Source organism: Bacillus rossius (assembly GCF_032445375.1).
Source record: "Bacillus rossius redtenbacheri isolate Brsri chromosome 9 unlocalized genomic scaffold, Brsri_v3 Brsri_v3_scf9_1, whole genome shotgun sequence".
In the NCBI taxonomy this organism is placed as follows: domain Eukaryota; kingdom Metazoa; phylum Arthropoda; class Insecta; order Phasmatodea; family Bacillidae; genus Bacillus; species Bacillus rossius.
The window spans coordinates 16,999,445-17,015,476 of record NW_026962012.1 but is presented as its reverse complement, the minus strand read 5'-3'; the positions used below and the strand labels follow the sequence as shown (position 1 = coordinate 17,015,476).

The 16,032-nt window shown below is 42.1% G+C and overlaps 1 protein-coding gene across 1 annotated transcript in view; it reads left to right on the top strand.

The window, feature by feature from the left end:
* LOC134542593 (uncharacterized) overlaps positions 1-14,572 on the top strand; it is a 111,954-nt gene extending 97,382 nt beyond the window's left edge. The window contains exon 2 of the mRNA XM_063386970.1: positions 11,689-14,572. Coding sequence (XP_063243040.1) covers positions 11,689-13,392 — 1,704 coding nt within the window. The 3' untranslated portion in view covers positions 13,393-14,572. The remainder of the gene's footprint in view (positions 1-11,688) is intronic.
* Positions 14,573-16,032: the final 1,460 nt, after the last annotated feature.

The window sequence follows — 16,032 nt, the reverse complement described above, 5'->3', positions numbered from 1 at the left end:
ATGTAAAAAAATAATAATAATTTCAATAAATCATGTTCAAAATCCTAAAATACGCTTAAAATCCTCTACTACCAGCCTCCAGTAAACCATTATGACCGCCATCTTGGAAATTTGTATTTATTGACCTTGATATACGAGGAAAATTCCAAAAAACCATCAAAATATTACTCATCATTTTACTGATAGAATCTATGGATTTCTGTCCATGCTTCGATCCTTGGTCAATGCAAAAAATGTATTTTAATGAATATTATAACAAATACATTGTTCAAAAATTAAAACAAAATTACACATATAAATTTTATTACATAGATCCTATAACACTGCAGGAACACTTGCTTAAGTAGGCAATTCAATAAACATTTAGTTCTGCATTGGATTGAACTGACAAATTCTTAGCTTCAATTGGTTTACTGAAAACAGACCACCCAGATCCTTTGCCAACCACTCTTTTTCATCGCGACAGATTTTCTGGACACCGTGTTCAACAGTTTGCTTCACGTCGTCGGAACTGTAAATTACTGCAGCCGATGTCATGAATGCTCACTTATTCATTTTATCATCGAACGGATATGGTTCGTCATATACACAGACCAACCAAATGTTATATTTTAAAGGTCCGTACGTAGAAACTTCATCAGTAAGCTGATTGATAAAGTATAAATGTCTTTCGACACACTAAATATATTAAGATACTAGTCTTTCAATGTTCCACGAAATGGATCGAGCACAGTCTGAGGTCTAGATTCATGTCCAAACGTCATCACATTCGGTTGTTGAACATCTGTTTATGTGCTTGTACGCATACGAGGCATCAAAGGTCTCTTGATAAATCTGTCACTTGATATATCAGTCTCTTGGTCCGTCTATCTGTTGGCCCGTTTGTCTCTTGGTCAGTCTATGCCTTAGTCCGTCTGTCTCTTGATTCAGCTGTCTCTTATTCCGTCTGTCTCTAGATCAAGCCGTCTCTTGATCCAACTGTCGCTTGATCCAGCCGTATCTTGATCCAGCTGTCTCTTGATCCAGCTGTCTCTTGATCCGGCTGTCTCTTGATCCAGCTGTCTCTTGATCCGGCTGTCTCTTGATCCGGCTGTCTCTAAATCCAGCCGTCTCTTGATCCAGCCTTCTCTTGATCCAGCCGTCTCTTGATCCGGCTGTCTCTTGATCCAGCTGTCTCTTGATCCGGCTGTCTCTTGATCAGGCTGTCTCTAAATCCAGCCGTCTCTTGATCCAGCAGTCTCTTGATCCAGCCGTCTCTTGAACCAGCTGTCTCTTGATCCAGCTGTCTCTTGATCCAGCTGTCTCTTGTCCCGTCTGTCTCTTGGTCCGTCTATGTCTTTGTCCGTCTCTCTTGATCCGTCTGTCTCTTGATTCAGCTGTCTCTTGGTCCGTCTGTCTCTAGATCAAGCCGTCTCTTTATCCAGCTGTCTCTTGATCCATTTGTCTCTTGATCCGGCTATCTCTTGATCCGGCTGTCTCTTGATCCAGCCGTCTCTTGATCCAGCCGTCTCTTGATCCAGCCGTCTATTGATCCAAACGTCTCTTGATCCAGCCGTCTCTTGGTCCGTCTGTCTCGTGGTCCGTCTGTCTCTTGGTCCGCCTATGTCTTAGTCCACCTGTCTCTTACCGTCTATGTCTTGGTCCGTCTGTCTCTTGATCCGTCTGTCTCTTGATACAGCTGTCTCTTGATCCAGCCATCTCTTGATCCAGCCGTCTCTTGATCCAGCCGTCTCTTGATCCAGCCGTCTCTAGATCCAGCCGTCTTTTGTCCCGTCTGTCTCTTGATCCGTCTGTCTCTTGATTTAGCTGTTACTTGGTCCATCTGTCTCTAGATCAAGCCGTCTCTTGATCCGTCTGTCTCTTAATCCAGCTGTCTCTTGATCCAGCCGTCTCTTGATCCGGCTGTCTCTTGATCCAGCCGTCTCTTGATCCAGCCGTCGCTTGATCCAGCCGTCTCTTGATCCAGCCGTCTCTTGATCCAGCCGTCTCTTGATCCAGCCGTCTCTTGATCCAGCCGTCTCTTGGTCCATCTGTCTCCTGGTCCGTTTGTCTGTTGGTCTGTCTCTTGGTCTGTCTGTCTCTTGGTCCATCTGTCTCTTGGTCCGTCTGTCTCTTAGTACCGTCTGTCTTTTAGTCCGTCTGTTTTTTTTTTCGTCTGTCTCCTGATCCGGCTGTCTGTTTCTTTTTTTGTCTGTCTCCTGATCCGGCTGTCTGTTTTCTGCTCCGGCTGTCTGTCTTCTGCTACAGCTGTCTATCTCATGCTACAGCTGTCTATCTCATGCTCCAGCCGTCTGTCTCCTGCTCCAGCTGTCTGTCTCCTCATCCGGCTGTCTGCCTCTACCTCTTGCTCCTGCTGTCCGTCTCTCCCTCTTGCTCCAGCTGTCTCCCTCTCTTTCTCCGCTGTGTCTCTTTCTTACTCCAGCTCTGTCTCTCTCTTGCTACAGCTGTCTCTCTCACTCTTGCTGCTGTTGTCTCTCACTCTTGCTGCAGTTGTCTCTCTCACTCTTGCTACAGCTTTATTTCTGCCTCTTGCTCCAGCTGTCTTTCTGCCTCTTGCTCCAGCTGTCTGCCTCTTGCCCCAGCTATCTCTCTTGCTCCAGCTGTCTCTCTATTGCTCCAGCTGTTTCTCTCTCTCTCTCTCTTGTTCCAGCTGTTTCTCTCTTTCTTGCACCAGATGTCTCTTTCTCGTGTTCCAGCTGTCTCTCTCTTTCTCCGTCTGTCTCTCTTACTCTTGCTACAGCTGTCTCTCTCACTCTTGTTATAGCTATCTCTCTCACTCTTGCTGCAGCTGTATCTCTCACTCTTGCTGCAGCTCTCTCACTCTTGCTACAGCTGTTTCCCTCACTCTTGCTACAGCTGTCTCTCTCACTCTTGCTCCAGTTGTCTGCCTCATGCTTCAGCTGTCTGCGTCATGCTCCAACTGTCTGCCTCATGCTCCGTCTGCCTCATGCTCCAACTGTCTGCCTCATGCTACAACTGTCTGCATCTTGCTCCAGCTGTCTGCCTCTTGTCACAGCTGTCTGCCTCTTGCCCCAGCTGTCTGCCTCTTTCTCCAGCTGTCTGCCTCTTGATCCAGTTTTCTCCAACTGGGCTGCACAAATATCACAGAGACAGTTCTATCACCACAATTTATAATGCTGGGAAGAAGCTATTTCTGCGACTGAGCTACACCAATATAATACAGTTCCATCTCTACAATTTTAAAGTCTGGTCCAGAAAAATAAAACCTTCCTCCACCTAGTCCGCACATAAAAACAACAAAGCAGCTTTCTCAGATTATGAAGAAAAAAAAATCCACCAATCACGACCATCAAAGGCTTTCTCTTCGGTTTGTCCTCACTTTATCTTCGTAATTGTCATCGTCCTGAAATCTTAGTTCCTCACACATTCGTCTTCAGAAGACCTAATCGGGCTGTCGTGGGCTACCTCGCCGACGAGCCAGGCTGCGGACTGGACGAGGACTGCTGGTGGTTTGACGGAGCGAGGTCGAACCCCGGCAGGTATCGTTTCAGCTCGGCAACCTCTACGCCACCCTCCTACTCTGAGCTGTCTGCAGCACACCCCGGCCCTTCTCTCCTCGCCAGGGGGGGGGGGGGGTGGTCGGCAGATTGTTCCAGTCAAGGCCCTGGAAGAAAGAGTGCGCCGTTACCTCTGCCAGGTGTGCTGTCAGCCCTCCTGAGCAAGTCTGGCACGGCGGGCAGTGCGGCTCCTGGTTGACGACCCTCGTCCTCCGGGTGGAAGGGCAGGCTCGAGCCCCAGATGTCCACGGCGGCGGTGCACCTCGGGCGCCAAGCACTCAGTCGTGCCGCAGAAGGAGCGGCCTTCCTCCACCGGCGCCCGAGCACAGCACCACGTTGCCCTCGCCGTCCACCAGCACGCTGTCGGAATGGATAAGTTGTTTCTGGTTGAGGCAAAAGAATGGTTCACACCATTCCAAAACATGGCAAATAGAACATCTGAGGCCAACATCCAGGTGCCCAGCAAAACAGCAGCTGACATCTGGATGAAAAGAAGAAAAGTTAGTGCTCCTGGTATACCCTAACGGGTTCAGTCCTAGGAGGTGGAGGTGGTGAGGCTCGGCCGGGCTTCGGCCCGAAACAACTTGTTAGTCAGACAGGCGGGAATGGGCCTGACCCTGCGGGGAAGGTGATTGTACCCTGAGGTATCGGAGCTGTTGCCGGCTCTGGTATCCGAGACATGATCCAACAGGCCCACGGGATGGGTGCAAGGATGCGAATACATAGCCTCTCCGCACCAAGCGGCAATCCTCTGCCTCCACGTGGGAACCGCTGCTGGGGGCGAATCGTCGTGGTGACCATGTTGGGATGGGTAGCCTCAACCTCGGGTCATAGCATCGCCTTAAATGAAGAGGACAATGCCGTTTGGATAGGGCCTCCACAAGACCACGGGTTCACCGGATCCCAGCGTGATGTGGGAGATCGGGGAAGGCTACAGTAGTGCTGATAAAGTGTTAGGACACAGGACACAGCCAACTGTCTGGTCAGCTGAGCGCGGTAGAGAGGCTGAGGCGGCGACTATGCTGGGTTGGTGGCCCCAGCCGCTGGTCAGTGCCGAAGCTCTAATACCCTCCCAATCAACAACAGGGAGCGATCCCTCACAGTTCTGTTTTAATTTAAAAGCTCTGGAATGTTAAAATCAAAGAGAACTGGAATGTTACTCCCACCTTACCCTATAAGGGCGCATATGTGGGAGGGGTCGGAATAATCTGTGAGTGTTTACGTCTCGGTGACTCGTGCCGAGCGAGTGGAGGGTGTCCAGGGCCTTCTCATAGACACCTAATCGCTGCTCAGACTCCGATAGCGAGTGACTAGCATAGGCAATGGGCCTAATCTGGCCTTGCTCAAGGTGTCTTAGGACGGCTCCAAGCGCATTGTGAGAGGCATAAACCTGAACGGCAAACCGTTTACTAAAATCGGGTAGCATGAGCACTGGGGGTGAAGCCATGCAAGACTTGAGCGCCTGAAAAGATTTCTCTTGTTCGGAGCCCCACTCAAAAACTGAATCCGTCTTACGTAAGATATTTAGGGGAGCAGATAAGGAAGCAAAATTATTAATGAACCTGGAAAAATAACCTAACATACCCAAGAAGCGCTGAACTCCCTTTAAATTTACAGGCCTAGGAAACTGGATGATAGGGGCAGGAACCCCAGGTCCTGCAGCACGGGGGTGAGGTCGCCTCCCGCCGCGGGGTCGACCTCGAAGAAGGCCGCCTGCTCCGCCCGGCCGGCGCAGTGCAGCAGCAGGAGGCAGCCTCCAGCACTCGCCGCTCCTTCAGGAGGACCTGGACAGCGGCTCCTTCAGGGCGTAGCTGCACCCGTCGTCCTCGCCGCCGACCCTGCGCACCAGGTGCACGGTGCTGACCCAGCACCTTCAGCACCTCAGGACATCTCCCCGCTTCCACCCGCCACGGGAACTCTCACACCGCGATCCATCTGGCAGATCTCGACAGTGCACATCGCAGGAACTGTCTGATATCGCAGAATATCTCCGTGTCAACACGGCAGATTCTCCACTCATGAACTTTCAACGAAAGGTTCTAACTCCTACAATAACCAACATGAGCGAGAGAGAGAGACATTGTTTATAGCAACGCTGCTCTTGGAGCTTGTAAATAAACAATTGACTACCCGTTCCTGTAACGATATTTATTTTTTTATTATTCTCATTTTTATTTTTATTATTATTTCTCTGTGGTTTTGCTATATTAAAAAAAGCATGCATTAGTTTTCTCTTTGTGCTCCTGATTATTCCTGGTAATATTTTGATGGTATTCTTCGTTAGCTCATTATTCGTGTGGATACTTCTGCTGATATTCTGAGTGTGCTTCTGGTTATTTCTGGGAAATTGATCTCTGCATGAAAATATTTTTTTACTTAATGAGTCACGCAATTTTATTTTGAGTTACATTGAAATTTTGAATTACTCATACCAAATTATCACTAAAAATATTTTTTATCATGTATTTGTAAAAAAATCCATTACTTAGTCAAATAATATGTCTTGAGACAGCTGGAAAGCACTAGATTGCAAGACGAACTTCCTTATTGTCTAGCGAAAACTCCCTTGTTTTGCGATCGTTAATTAATGAGCAGATCGCATCTCACTTAAAAGAAATAAAAATAATTTCTACCTCAACACAACACATGGCGACATCTGCAGACAAGAAACGGAACTACTTCTGAAACGTTTTTTTTGCAAGAAATAAGGTAACTCTCGCTGCGGAATGGAGCTATTGTAGCCAGTTTGAACTATTGGAGCAGTTGTAGCTATTGGAGCAGTTGTAGCTATTGGAGCAGTTGTAGTACTTGGAGCACTAAGAGCTGTTGGAGCCTATTGTATATTGGCGAGGTCGTATCACACCAATTTAGTCCATATGTGTTCATTTTTTTCAAATACATGTCCTATGTGTGTATTGCATGTTCGTTGATTGTGCTTCCGTTTTCGTTGAATGTGCTTCCAAATGTGCTTCCTTTTCGATGATTGTGCTTCCAAATGTGCTTCCTTTTCGATGACTGTGCTTCCAAATGTGCTTCCTTTTTGTTGATTGTGCGTATTAAAATCTGCAGTATCTCTGAATGTTTACTAGTCCAAAACCTCTTTGTCTTGATAAACCATTTTTTCAGGGATTCTTGGTCTTCTTGTAAGCGTAAAACATGTTACGTTGGTTTAATCAAATAATTATCTGACATCGAAGAAGGTCATGAGGTTCGAATAAGACTGGTCTATATGTCTGCCATTGTTCATGACCCGGTCTTGCGGTCCGAAGACGCTTGGTCTATTTGTACATGAAAGTTTTAGAGGACAAGAACTGATCGAATCAATCAGTATATTAATGTTATTTTTAATGAATTTTGAACTTTTTCCGAATTTCTAGCTAAGCAATTACACATTCCAATATGGCGCACAAATATCAATATGGCGGGCGCCTCAGTAATAATAAATGATAACTGCACTCTAGCGGGTAAAACTTAAACTAATATGATGGCCATCCACTCTATTAGACAAGTACACACACAGATGAAAACGATGGTGGCAATGTCCTCCAGCAGGTGATATATTTCCTGGAAGCGAGTACTAAACACAAAATGGCGAATCTAAGATGGTCGTCAATGTCAAATCAAGGTCAAGGTCAAATTTCAAGTTCAAGGTCAAAGTTAAAGGTCAAAGTTTCATGCCAACAGTCGAGGTTAAATGTATGGTGAACCAAAAATTACATTAACATGGCATCAGCGCACTCGAGCAGACGAACACACGATGGTGACCTCCAGCGGACGAAGACAAGATGGCGGACATGATGTCATACTAGCTGACGATATAGAGATTGGTATTTTTGGTGGGAGGTCAGTATGCAGGTGGCTTCCCTGGAGGAAGGATCTGTCGTTTTTTTATTTTTTTCTCTTACCTGGTTCGAACCAAGGACGGGAATCGATCTAATCGTTCAGTATATTAATTAGTAATTTGTTTGATGAATTTTAAACTTTTTTCATTAAAATCTGATAGTAAATAAAAAATTTTAAGATGGAATCCGTAACGATAACTAATGCAGTGGTGACATAATTGAAACTGTCGGGTGTGGCATAAGACGTTTTTATTACTTTTAATTGAAATTTTTTATAATATATTAATAAACTACCGGTTTACTCTCATCGGGAATCGAACTGAGGACCGAAATCGTTTAAGTAACTAAACATATGAAATAGGCAATTTTTTAAATATTTTTTGGAATTTTTTCAGGATTCCTAGCATTAAAATTACGGATTTTCAAGATGGCGACCGTAACGATAAATGCAACAGTTACGTCTTGATACAAGATGGTGGTTCTGTCTCGAACAGGTGATGATATTATTACTTCAAATTAAAAAAAATTACAAGTCCGAACATTCATGTTATTTTTATATATAGGGGCAAACTTATTTAATTCTCAGTCTGGTAAATGTCTCGATGGCCGTGCGGTTAAAGGCGTATGTTTTCCAACCTAGGGATCAGAGCTGCGATGGTTTGAATCACAGCGCTTCCAATGTATTTTGCATAAAAAATTTAATTTAATATGTCGATAAGGACAATAATTGCTATGGTAGGTAATGGAACATCGACCTTATGTGATGAGACAGAGCGACGCTGGCGCTCTCTATGAACAAACAGCAGAAACAAAGTCAACGATATCCAAGATGACGGCCTCCAGAATAACAAAAAAAATCAAGAGCGACGCTGGCGCTCTCTAGGAACAAACAACAGATACAAAGTCGACGGCATCCAAGATGGCAGCCTCCAGTGGAACAGAAAAAATCAATATGGCGGTCAGACGAAAATTTCATCATAATGAGTGGGGCGCTCGATTTAAAGATGGCGGATCCAAGATGGCCACCGGGGTCAAGTTCAAAGGTCAAGGTCAAGGTTAAAGGTTGTATCGTTGTTTCAGTGAAAACTTTATTTTCGGTCTTGCAGCACGTCCTCGACATGCCTTCAAAGCGTATTCATATCATCTTTTTCTGGCCAACTACTTATGGAATTTCTTGCAGCCAAACATTTTACGAGGATGGAATCTTAGCAAATTCTCGCTTCTCGTGTTGTCGAACATTACTGTTTTTTTTGTTGACAGTATCTCTTCACCATAACGGCAACGATGTTCGTTAATTGTCGACGAATCATCAACCATTTAAGTCTCCTTCATCGAGGTTTCCTCCACAGCCATCACTGTAGAAATTTAAGTCTCTTCTGTTGGTGGAACCCGGCCTGTTTAAGTCTACTCTATTGTTGTTGATGAAGATGATAAACATTCCATCGGGATCTGCGTCCTCACTGACGAGATCTCCGCAGCCGATGGTACAGCTTCCATCAAGGTCTCCGTGGTTGTCATCGAGGAATCCAACGGAATCTGCTTCACCGTCGTCGACGCTGCGGTCAGGGTTCCCGTAGACGATGGTAACACTCTAATCAAGTTCGCTTTTAAAAATGGTACACTTGCCATCAAGATCTCAAAAAATAGGCACTTACATGACCTATGTATCAGATGAGTCAAATTAGGTGATCCTTATATCGTCGTAGCCAGTAAAAAACTTAAGGTCCTTCCGTTGGGGACTCTGATCAGCTCGGACCTCGAATTTGAGCGTTTGTGACTTTTTCCTGTGGGGTTACCTCAATAAAAAGGTTTTCAAACATCGTCCCCACACCTTGAAAAGCTGAAAATGTAAATTTCGGAGAAAATAACTATACCCCTCGAAATGTGCCGAAAAATGTTCGAAGAGTTCCGAAATCTCCTTAATCAATGCATCGTTGCTGATGGCTACCATATTCATGATGTGGTCTTCAGAACTTGATTTAAAAATGTGGATGTATACTGATTCCAATAAAATAAACATAATTTCTGTAAGTTGCTATATTTTTTTAATAGCCCTTCAAAACCGATACACGCCTTTTGCCCTCTTATGTATAAGCATGAAAAATTATTACTTGGACAGAAGGGACATAATTCTTGGAAAAGTTTTTAAACATCAAATTATTCTTAAAATTTTTTAACAGTAAGAAATGTGTTTTAATATTTGGGTAGTCTGCAACTGTAACATAAATTTATTTTAAAAAGGACGAATGTGCAAAAGCTTTCTGAATTCAACAGTAAAAAGCCACCATTGTGTAAATATTTTATAAAAAAAAACTTTTTAAGAACATCAACTTTTAAGTGGGATGTAAGATTTCAACATGGTCTGAATTAATTTAAGGCCTTATTAGCTCAAAGGTTACGTTTTAAGTTCATAAGTCCTACGTTCAGCACCAATAACATTCTCAAGAAGAGTAAGTTCATTAAAATATTTGAGAAAATTCATTCCATGTTCGTAAGAGAAAACAAGTTCCAGTCCAGTAAAAGACTGAAATATCTGACACTTACCATTCATGTCAGTACTAAATGATGACGATGGAAAATTAAATGCTTTATTTAAATGGTTTCATTCCTAATGAAATTTACGCGACCACCTACATTATTCAAACAACAAGGACCTTTGTAGCATTACAGCTAAGCCTGTGTATCTGACTATACCATTGATTATAAAACAAAGGCGTTTCGGAATTTTATTTAATAAACTAATATTAAATCAATTTATTTTGAATTGGGTTCCAGGAACAAAATTCCAACTCGTTCACATGGAAATATTAGCATAAAATAATAACATAATTTAGTATTATATTGCAATTTTATGCTTCAATTATCTTATCCGCTGTGTAGTAATTAAAAAGCATGCTTTATTAATAATTCCATATATCTTTTATATCCACGTTTTTTAATTATTAATATTAGTATGAATATTATTGTTCCGGAAATAAAAATTTTCCTAAAGAATTAATAGTATATTTAAAATATTTTATAGAATTTAATTTTATATAGTTTTTATTAATACATCATTTGTCAAAAATAGTTTTTCTCTAACTTTTATATTTTGGTGGACAGATGCTATATCTTTATTTCTGAGCCTAAATTCACGTCTTTTGATCACAGTAGATGTCTTACAAGTGAAAAATTTCAAATTCGGAATACAACATACTTCTATTACTATTTACTGTCATAAAGCGTTAATTTTTTTGTAAAAGTAAAATATTTAACATTTAATCTAAATTGAGTCTGAAGCAACAAAAATCAGTGTAAATTAAATACAAATATTTTTAAGTAAACTATATCGATTGTATAACTATGTGAGTGCGTTGTAGGTATGTAAAAGATAGAAAATGTTAAAATATGTTTTTACAGCCATAACATTTTTTTTGTAGATAGTATGTAGGATATGTAGATATGTTCAAAATGTTTTTAAAATGTAATATTTTGTTAAGTTTTTATAATTGGTTGTTAAAAATAATAATAGTACACATTTTCAGGTTTGCTCCAGAGATATTTAGAACTATGGATGAACACCTCATTTTTCTACATATTCTTGAAACATTAACTTATCTTATCATTGTAGGCTTTAGTAATGAGAGTATGAGCAGCTTGGCTGTAAAGTGGTGATGTTGGGAACGGATCATTTTTCCCGAATCGTAGAAACTGTTTTCCCCTGTGTGGTTCTTGTGGCCTTATTTGTGACATATCAATATTTATGCGTATTTGCGGATTCTTTAGGTCTTACAAAACTTTTAATTTGTTGTCAGTATTTACCGCCATAGCTCCATAAATTTTTTATTCGTTAAAAAGCTTTCTTTCGATTTTTTCTTCATATTTTAATCTTAACAATTTAACTCTTTCTGCAGAATTCTATAATGTATGTGTTTACTTAAATGTTGGACAATATCTAATTGTTTCGTCTTTTTGATGTATTTTCGTAGTTTTCTTTGTCAGTGTTGGTCTTCTGTGGTAGTGAAATAGTGTTATCACAAAGTTAAATATTACATATTTTCTTGTGTTCAAACATATTACTAAAATTTAGTGGAAAATGTTGAACTTTTAAGTTTTAAGATGTTAAAAAACTATACATTAAATTTTTTAAATTATTATTTTCGTTGTAAAAATTATTATTACTTATGTAGTAAAATATACTGGATATTTTTTTTGTTGGTATCTGAAGTGTAAAAAAAGTTGCTCATTTAGTTTATTATGAGCTCAATGCTGTGATATTGTACTGTTTCGGCTGCAGTCATGCGGTCACTAGGTGAAGTAAGGCTGAAGTGTTTATCTTATGTTCGCAGGTGTTGTGCTGCCTCATGCGGCACTCTCTCGCGTTCCCCATCGCCAGAACCGCACTAGCCAAGTCAGCCCCGGATGACGTCATCTCGGGGAGTGACTTCCTGTCGGTGTTCATCGGCGCCGCTAAGCCCCGCCGACTCCCCGCCCAGACAGACCAGCTCACCGAGTCCTTGGACTCGCCAGGTCTCGCCCGAGGCCCCAGGCTCAACCTGCGCGCTGGGAACTCTCCAGATTCTCCTGCCGAATCTCTGGAAGATGTTCCTGGCGCACTGAAACACGGTGATAGTTCAGGAGACTCTGTAGCAATTACACTGGTGCCTGATACAGCTAGAAGCAGTGTAAGTGAATCGGACCTCGTCAGCAACACCACCAAGACCTTTGAGAAAAACGCTCCGCTAGTCATCATACAGTATAATACAACACTTCCTTCATTTACTAATCGCTCCCAGAGCGATAGTGGCTTCAAACCATTTGCCACTTTTCAAAATCACTCAAAAACAATGTCTGATGAAAAACTGATAAATCCTTTGGATATCATAATCACCAAAACAGATTTAATTGGAGAAGCAGCGAATGGCTCACTTCAAAATGAAAATCGAACCCATCAGACGGTCTCTGTAAAGGTTTCATCATCACTTGCTCAGGCCACCGTAATAACCACCAGGTCACAAGACACCGCTAAAGAAGGCAGAATGGTCAATGGTAAAGATATTTTCGGCACATTTCTTGATGCGTTTTCGGGACATAGAGACGCTGAAGATGCGATGCACAAGCCCCCGGAACCAGCACATCTGGTGACTGAAATAAAACCTGCCGCTACAGCATTCCAACGCAGTCAGCTCAATGTGGAGGAGGGACAACCTTTATCCTCGGAGGTCACTAACGAAGAACCAAAACCCCTCTATCAACATGAGATCGTATTCACTTCTCCTCCCCAAAGTAACAATTCTCCCCAGACACCACCACCAAACTATGAAACAAGTATTTCCAAGGATACTTCCAACAGCAGAGTGATGTTCATGAGTAAGCCTTCAACTTACACTAACCCGTCCTCGGCAGCAGAAACTGTGCAACAGAGAGTGTTTACCAGGCACGATGGTGTCTCCCCTCAGGAAGATATTCCCAGAGATGTGAATGGAAGGAACGTGGACACTAATCCAGGACATGATCGTAAGGAGTCGCAGGATGTGGACAGCCTCGAGGTGAGCAGGATCGACAGTGTGCGCACACAGAAGAGCCTCCACGCAGAAGGCAGCTACCACCAGGAGCCCGCCGAGAGGAACTTCGAGCGGACGGAGGCCAGGTTCGGGCCGGTGGAGGCCATCTTCGGCAGTCCGGAGCAGAACTACGAGGTGGACGAGTCCGTGAGCGTGATGACCAGCGGGCGGACGCACGGAGTGCAGACTCCCCCCAGTGTCACCCCAGGCGCCCATGCAGGGGACTCGGCCGGCCAGGTGGACAGCAGCCTGGGCGTCGTAGACACCAAGGACATGAGCGACCCGAACCACAAGTTCGGCTACGTCGTGGAGGGGAGGAACTTCCGCAAGTACCGAGTGGAGGAGAGAACTCAGGACGGCTTCATCGTGGGCGAGTACGGCGTCGTCAGCCACGACGATGGAAGTCTCCGGGGAGTGCGGTACACTGCTGACGGCACCATCAACCCTCGTCTCATCTACGACGCTCTCGTCAAGTTCCTGTCTTTGTGAGGACCCCACCTTCCACCGGGCCGGTGCTCGATGCACGATGATGCGAGGGACTGTGTGCTCCGGTTGAAACTGCCACTGGCTCCTCGATTGCAACATACACTGAGCATGGAACCAAAAATGTCACTGAAGGCTAAGATACGCTACTGTTTAAATAATGTGCCATAAAATCAATCGTTTCTTCAATAAGCAAAAAAAATGTTGTCAAGACTTTATTTTTCTTTAATATAAATGCTAAGTGTGTTTCATTGTTTAATAGATAATTTATTAATTGATTTAAAGTTTTCATATATTTTAACATTTATGGAAATGCTGGTTTTTCTTTCTCAAATATTGAACAATCATATCTTCGTAGCTTTATTAAATTAAAAACAATTTAATATTATTCTTCATTAAAGCAGCTTCAATAATATGTAATAGCCTATTCTGGTACCGATGCCGAAAGATAATGATTGTCAGTTCACTATCGTGGATTACGCTACAACCACCATTTTACATGTGTGACGTCCCAATTTCCATCTTCCATGTTTGGCTTCGCAACGGCAATCTTGAATATGTGATGGTAGAAAAAACTATAGTAAATAAGCTTGTCATTCACCTCAGGGTTGCACAACAACCACCATGACTTTAAACACAGCTACTATCTGGAAGTCCACTGTTTTGAATTTCAGAAAATTGTAAGCTGTACCGTGATACGCCACTATTTTGATGAACGTATACGATATGAATAACATGTAAAGAAAATGAAAGTTTACCTTGGAGAACTTGGTTAGGTACAAACGAATCCAAAAATGATTTAGGTAAAGCAAAGTTACATATAAATTAAAATAAAGTAAATAATATTCAAACGTTTTAAAGACAGGAAGAACTTACTTCACGGACTTAAAACTTTCTGGGCTCTATTCCCGATTGATGTGCTTATAGAAAAATTGGGAGGTTTCCTTAATTTTTCAATGTCCATCAGCATACATACTTACCTCTGAACACCCACATAGAATCGTATAGGGACATGCCTGCCCCCCTTCAATTGTGACTTCATAGCAGCCATATTGGCTGTCCTAAACGATTCTGTTATTGTCTGATAAGAGTGTGTTAGTGCAGATCTCATATACATGTTATATGGTAGAGTTATGGTGTTCTATGTGTTGTCAGTATTTCACAAAAAAAAACGACACGCCATGATGCTGATAACCATATCCTTTTATTCACATAATAACAGTCATTTCTTCCACACTCCTTTTCCTCCATTTACTAACTCTACAAACTCAAGCAGTGCTACCAACTCGGTAGCTACAACTATACCTACGACACAAAATATCTTTATTGCCGATAACACCTCCCCTAAATAAAATATTTTTATGACACAAACAATCATTTCCTAAATTTGTCAAACAGTACACCACCAAGAGGCTTAGTAAAAATATCACCTAGTTGGTCACTGGTATTAACATAGTCCAACCTAATGATGTTTTCAAACAGTTTCTCTTTTACAAAACACTTCTTAATCTTTAGATGTTTGACTCTAGAGTTGTCAGTGGCCATATGTGCCAGCTTTATAGTAGACTGATTATCCTCTAACAGAGTGATGGGACCAACTTCTATTTTAAAATCATGCAACAAGTCTTTTAACCAACAAGCCTCACTGGCAGCTTGACTAAGAGCAACAAATTCTGCTTCAGTGGATGACAGAGCCACTGATTGTTGTTTTTTTGAAAACCAGATAACAGTACAGCCAAAAACCTTAAAGCAACAACCAGTTGTAGACTTACAGTCATCACTGCCTCCCCAGTCACTGTCCACATAGCCTACTACATCATCATTCCTGTTTCCATAGTAATTTAAACACATATTTAAAGTACCCTTGATATATCTAAGAACATTTTGCAGAAGTTTGTAAAGTAAAGTGCTTGCACAGTTCTGATATCTACTTAAGATTGTAACAACAGCACACAAATCAGGTCTTGATCCCATTGCAGCATACATTAAGGATCCAACTAATTTTCTACACTTTGACTCTATTTCCTTATTTTCTGAGCATTCCTTTTTCAATAACTCAAACTTGAAGTTTCTGTCGATGGGCAAGGACAAAGGTTTGCATTCTGACATACCATACAACTCAAGTAAGTTCTGCAGATACTGTTTCTGACTTATGGTTGTACGATTACTAGCTAAATCCTGCTCGACATCAATACCTAGAAACCTTTTTACACAACCCAGCTCTTTCATTTTGAAGGTGTTACATAGTGCATCTCTAAGATGACTGAGCTCATTTTTACAATTTCCAAAATATAGAATATCATCAACATACACCAACAAAAACGTTTTGGTGTTGCCTTTACATTTAGAATAAACACATGCATCTTTGTCAGAACGTACAAAACCCAGTGATGACATTACTTTATCAAATTTAGAGTTCCACAATTTGGGAGCATTTTTAAGGCCATAAATATACTTATTTAGTTTACCAACATGATACTCTGAATTTACACCCTCTGGTAATTTCAAATAGAGTTCCTCATCAATTTCACTGTTCAGGAATGCACTGCATACATCCATTTGCTGTACTGGTAAGTTCAGTTTGGTGGCCACACTCATAAACACTCTGAAAGTTTTAAGTTTTGCCACAGGAGCGTACAAGTTATA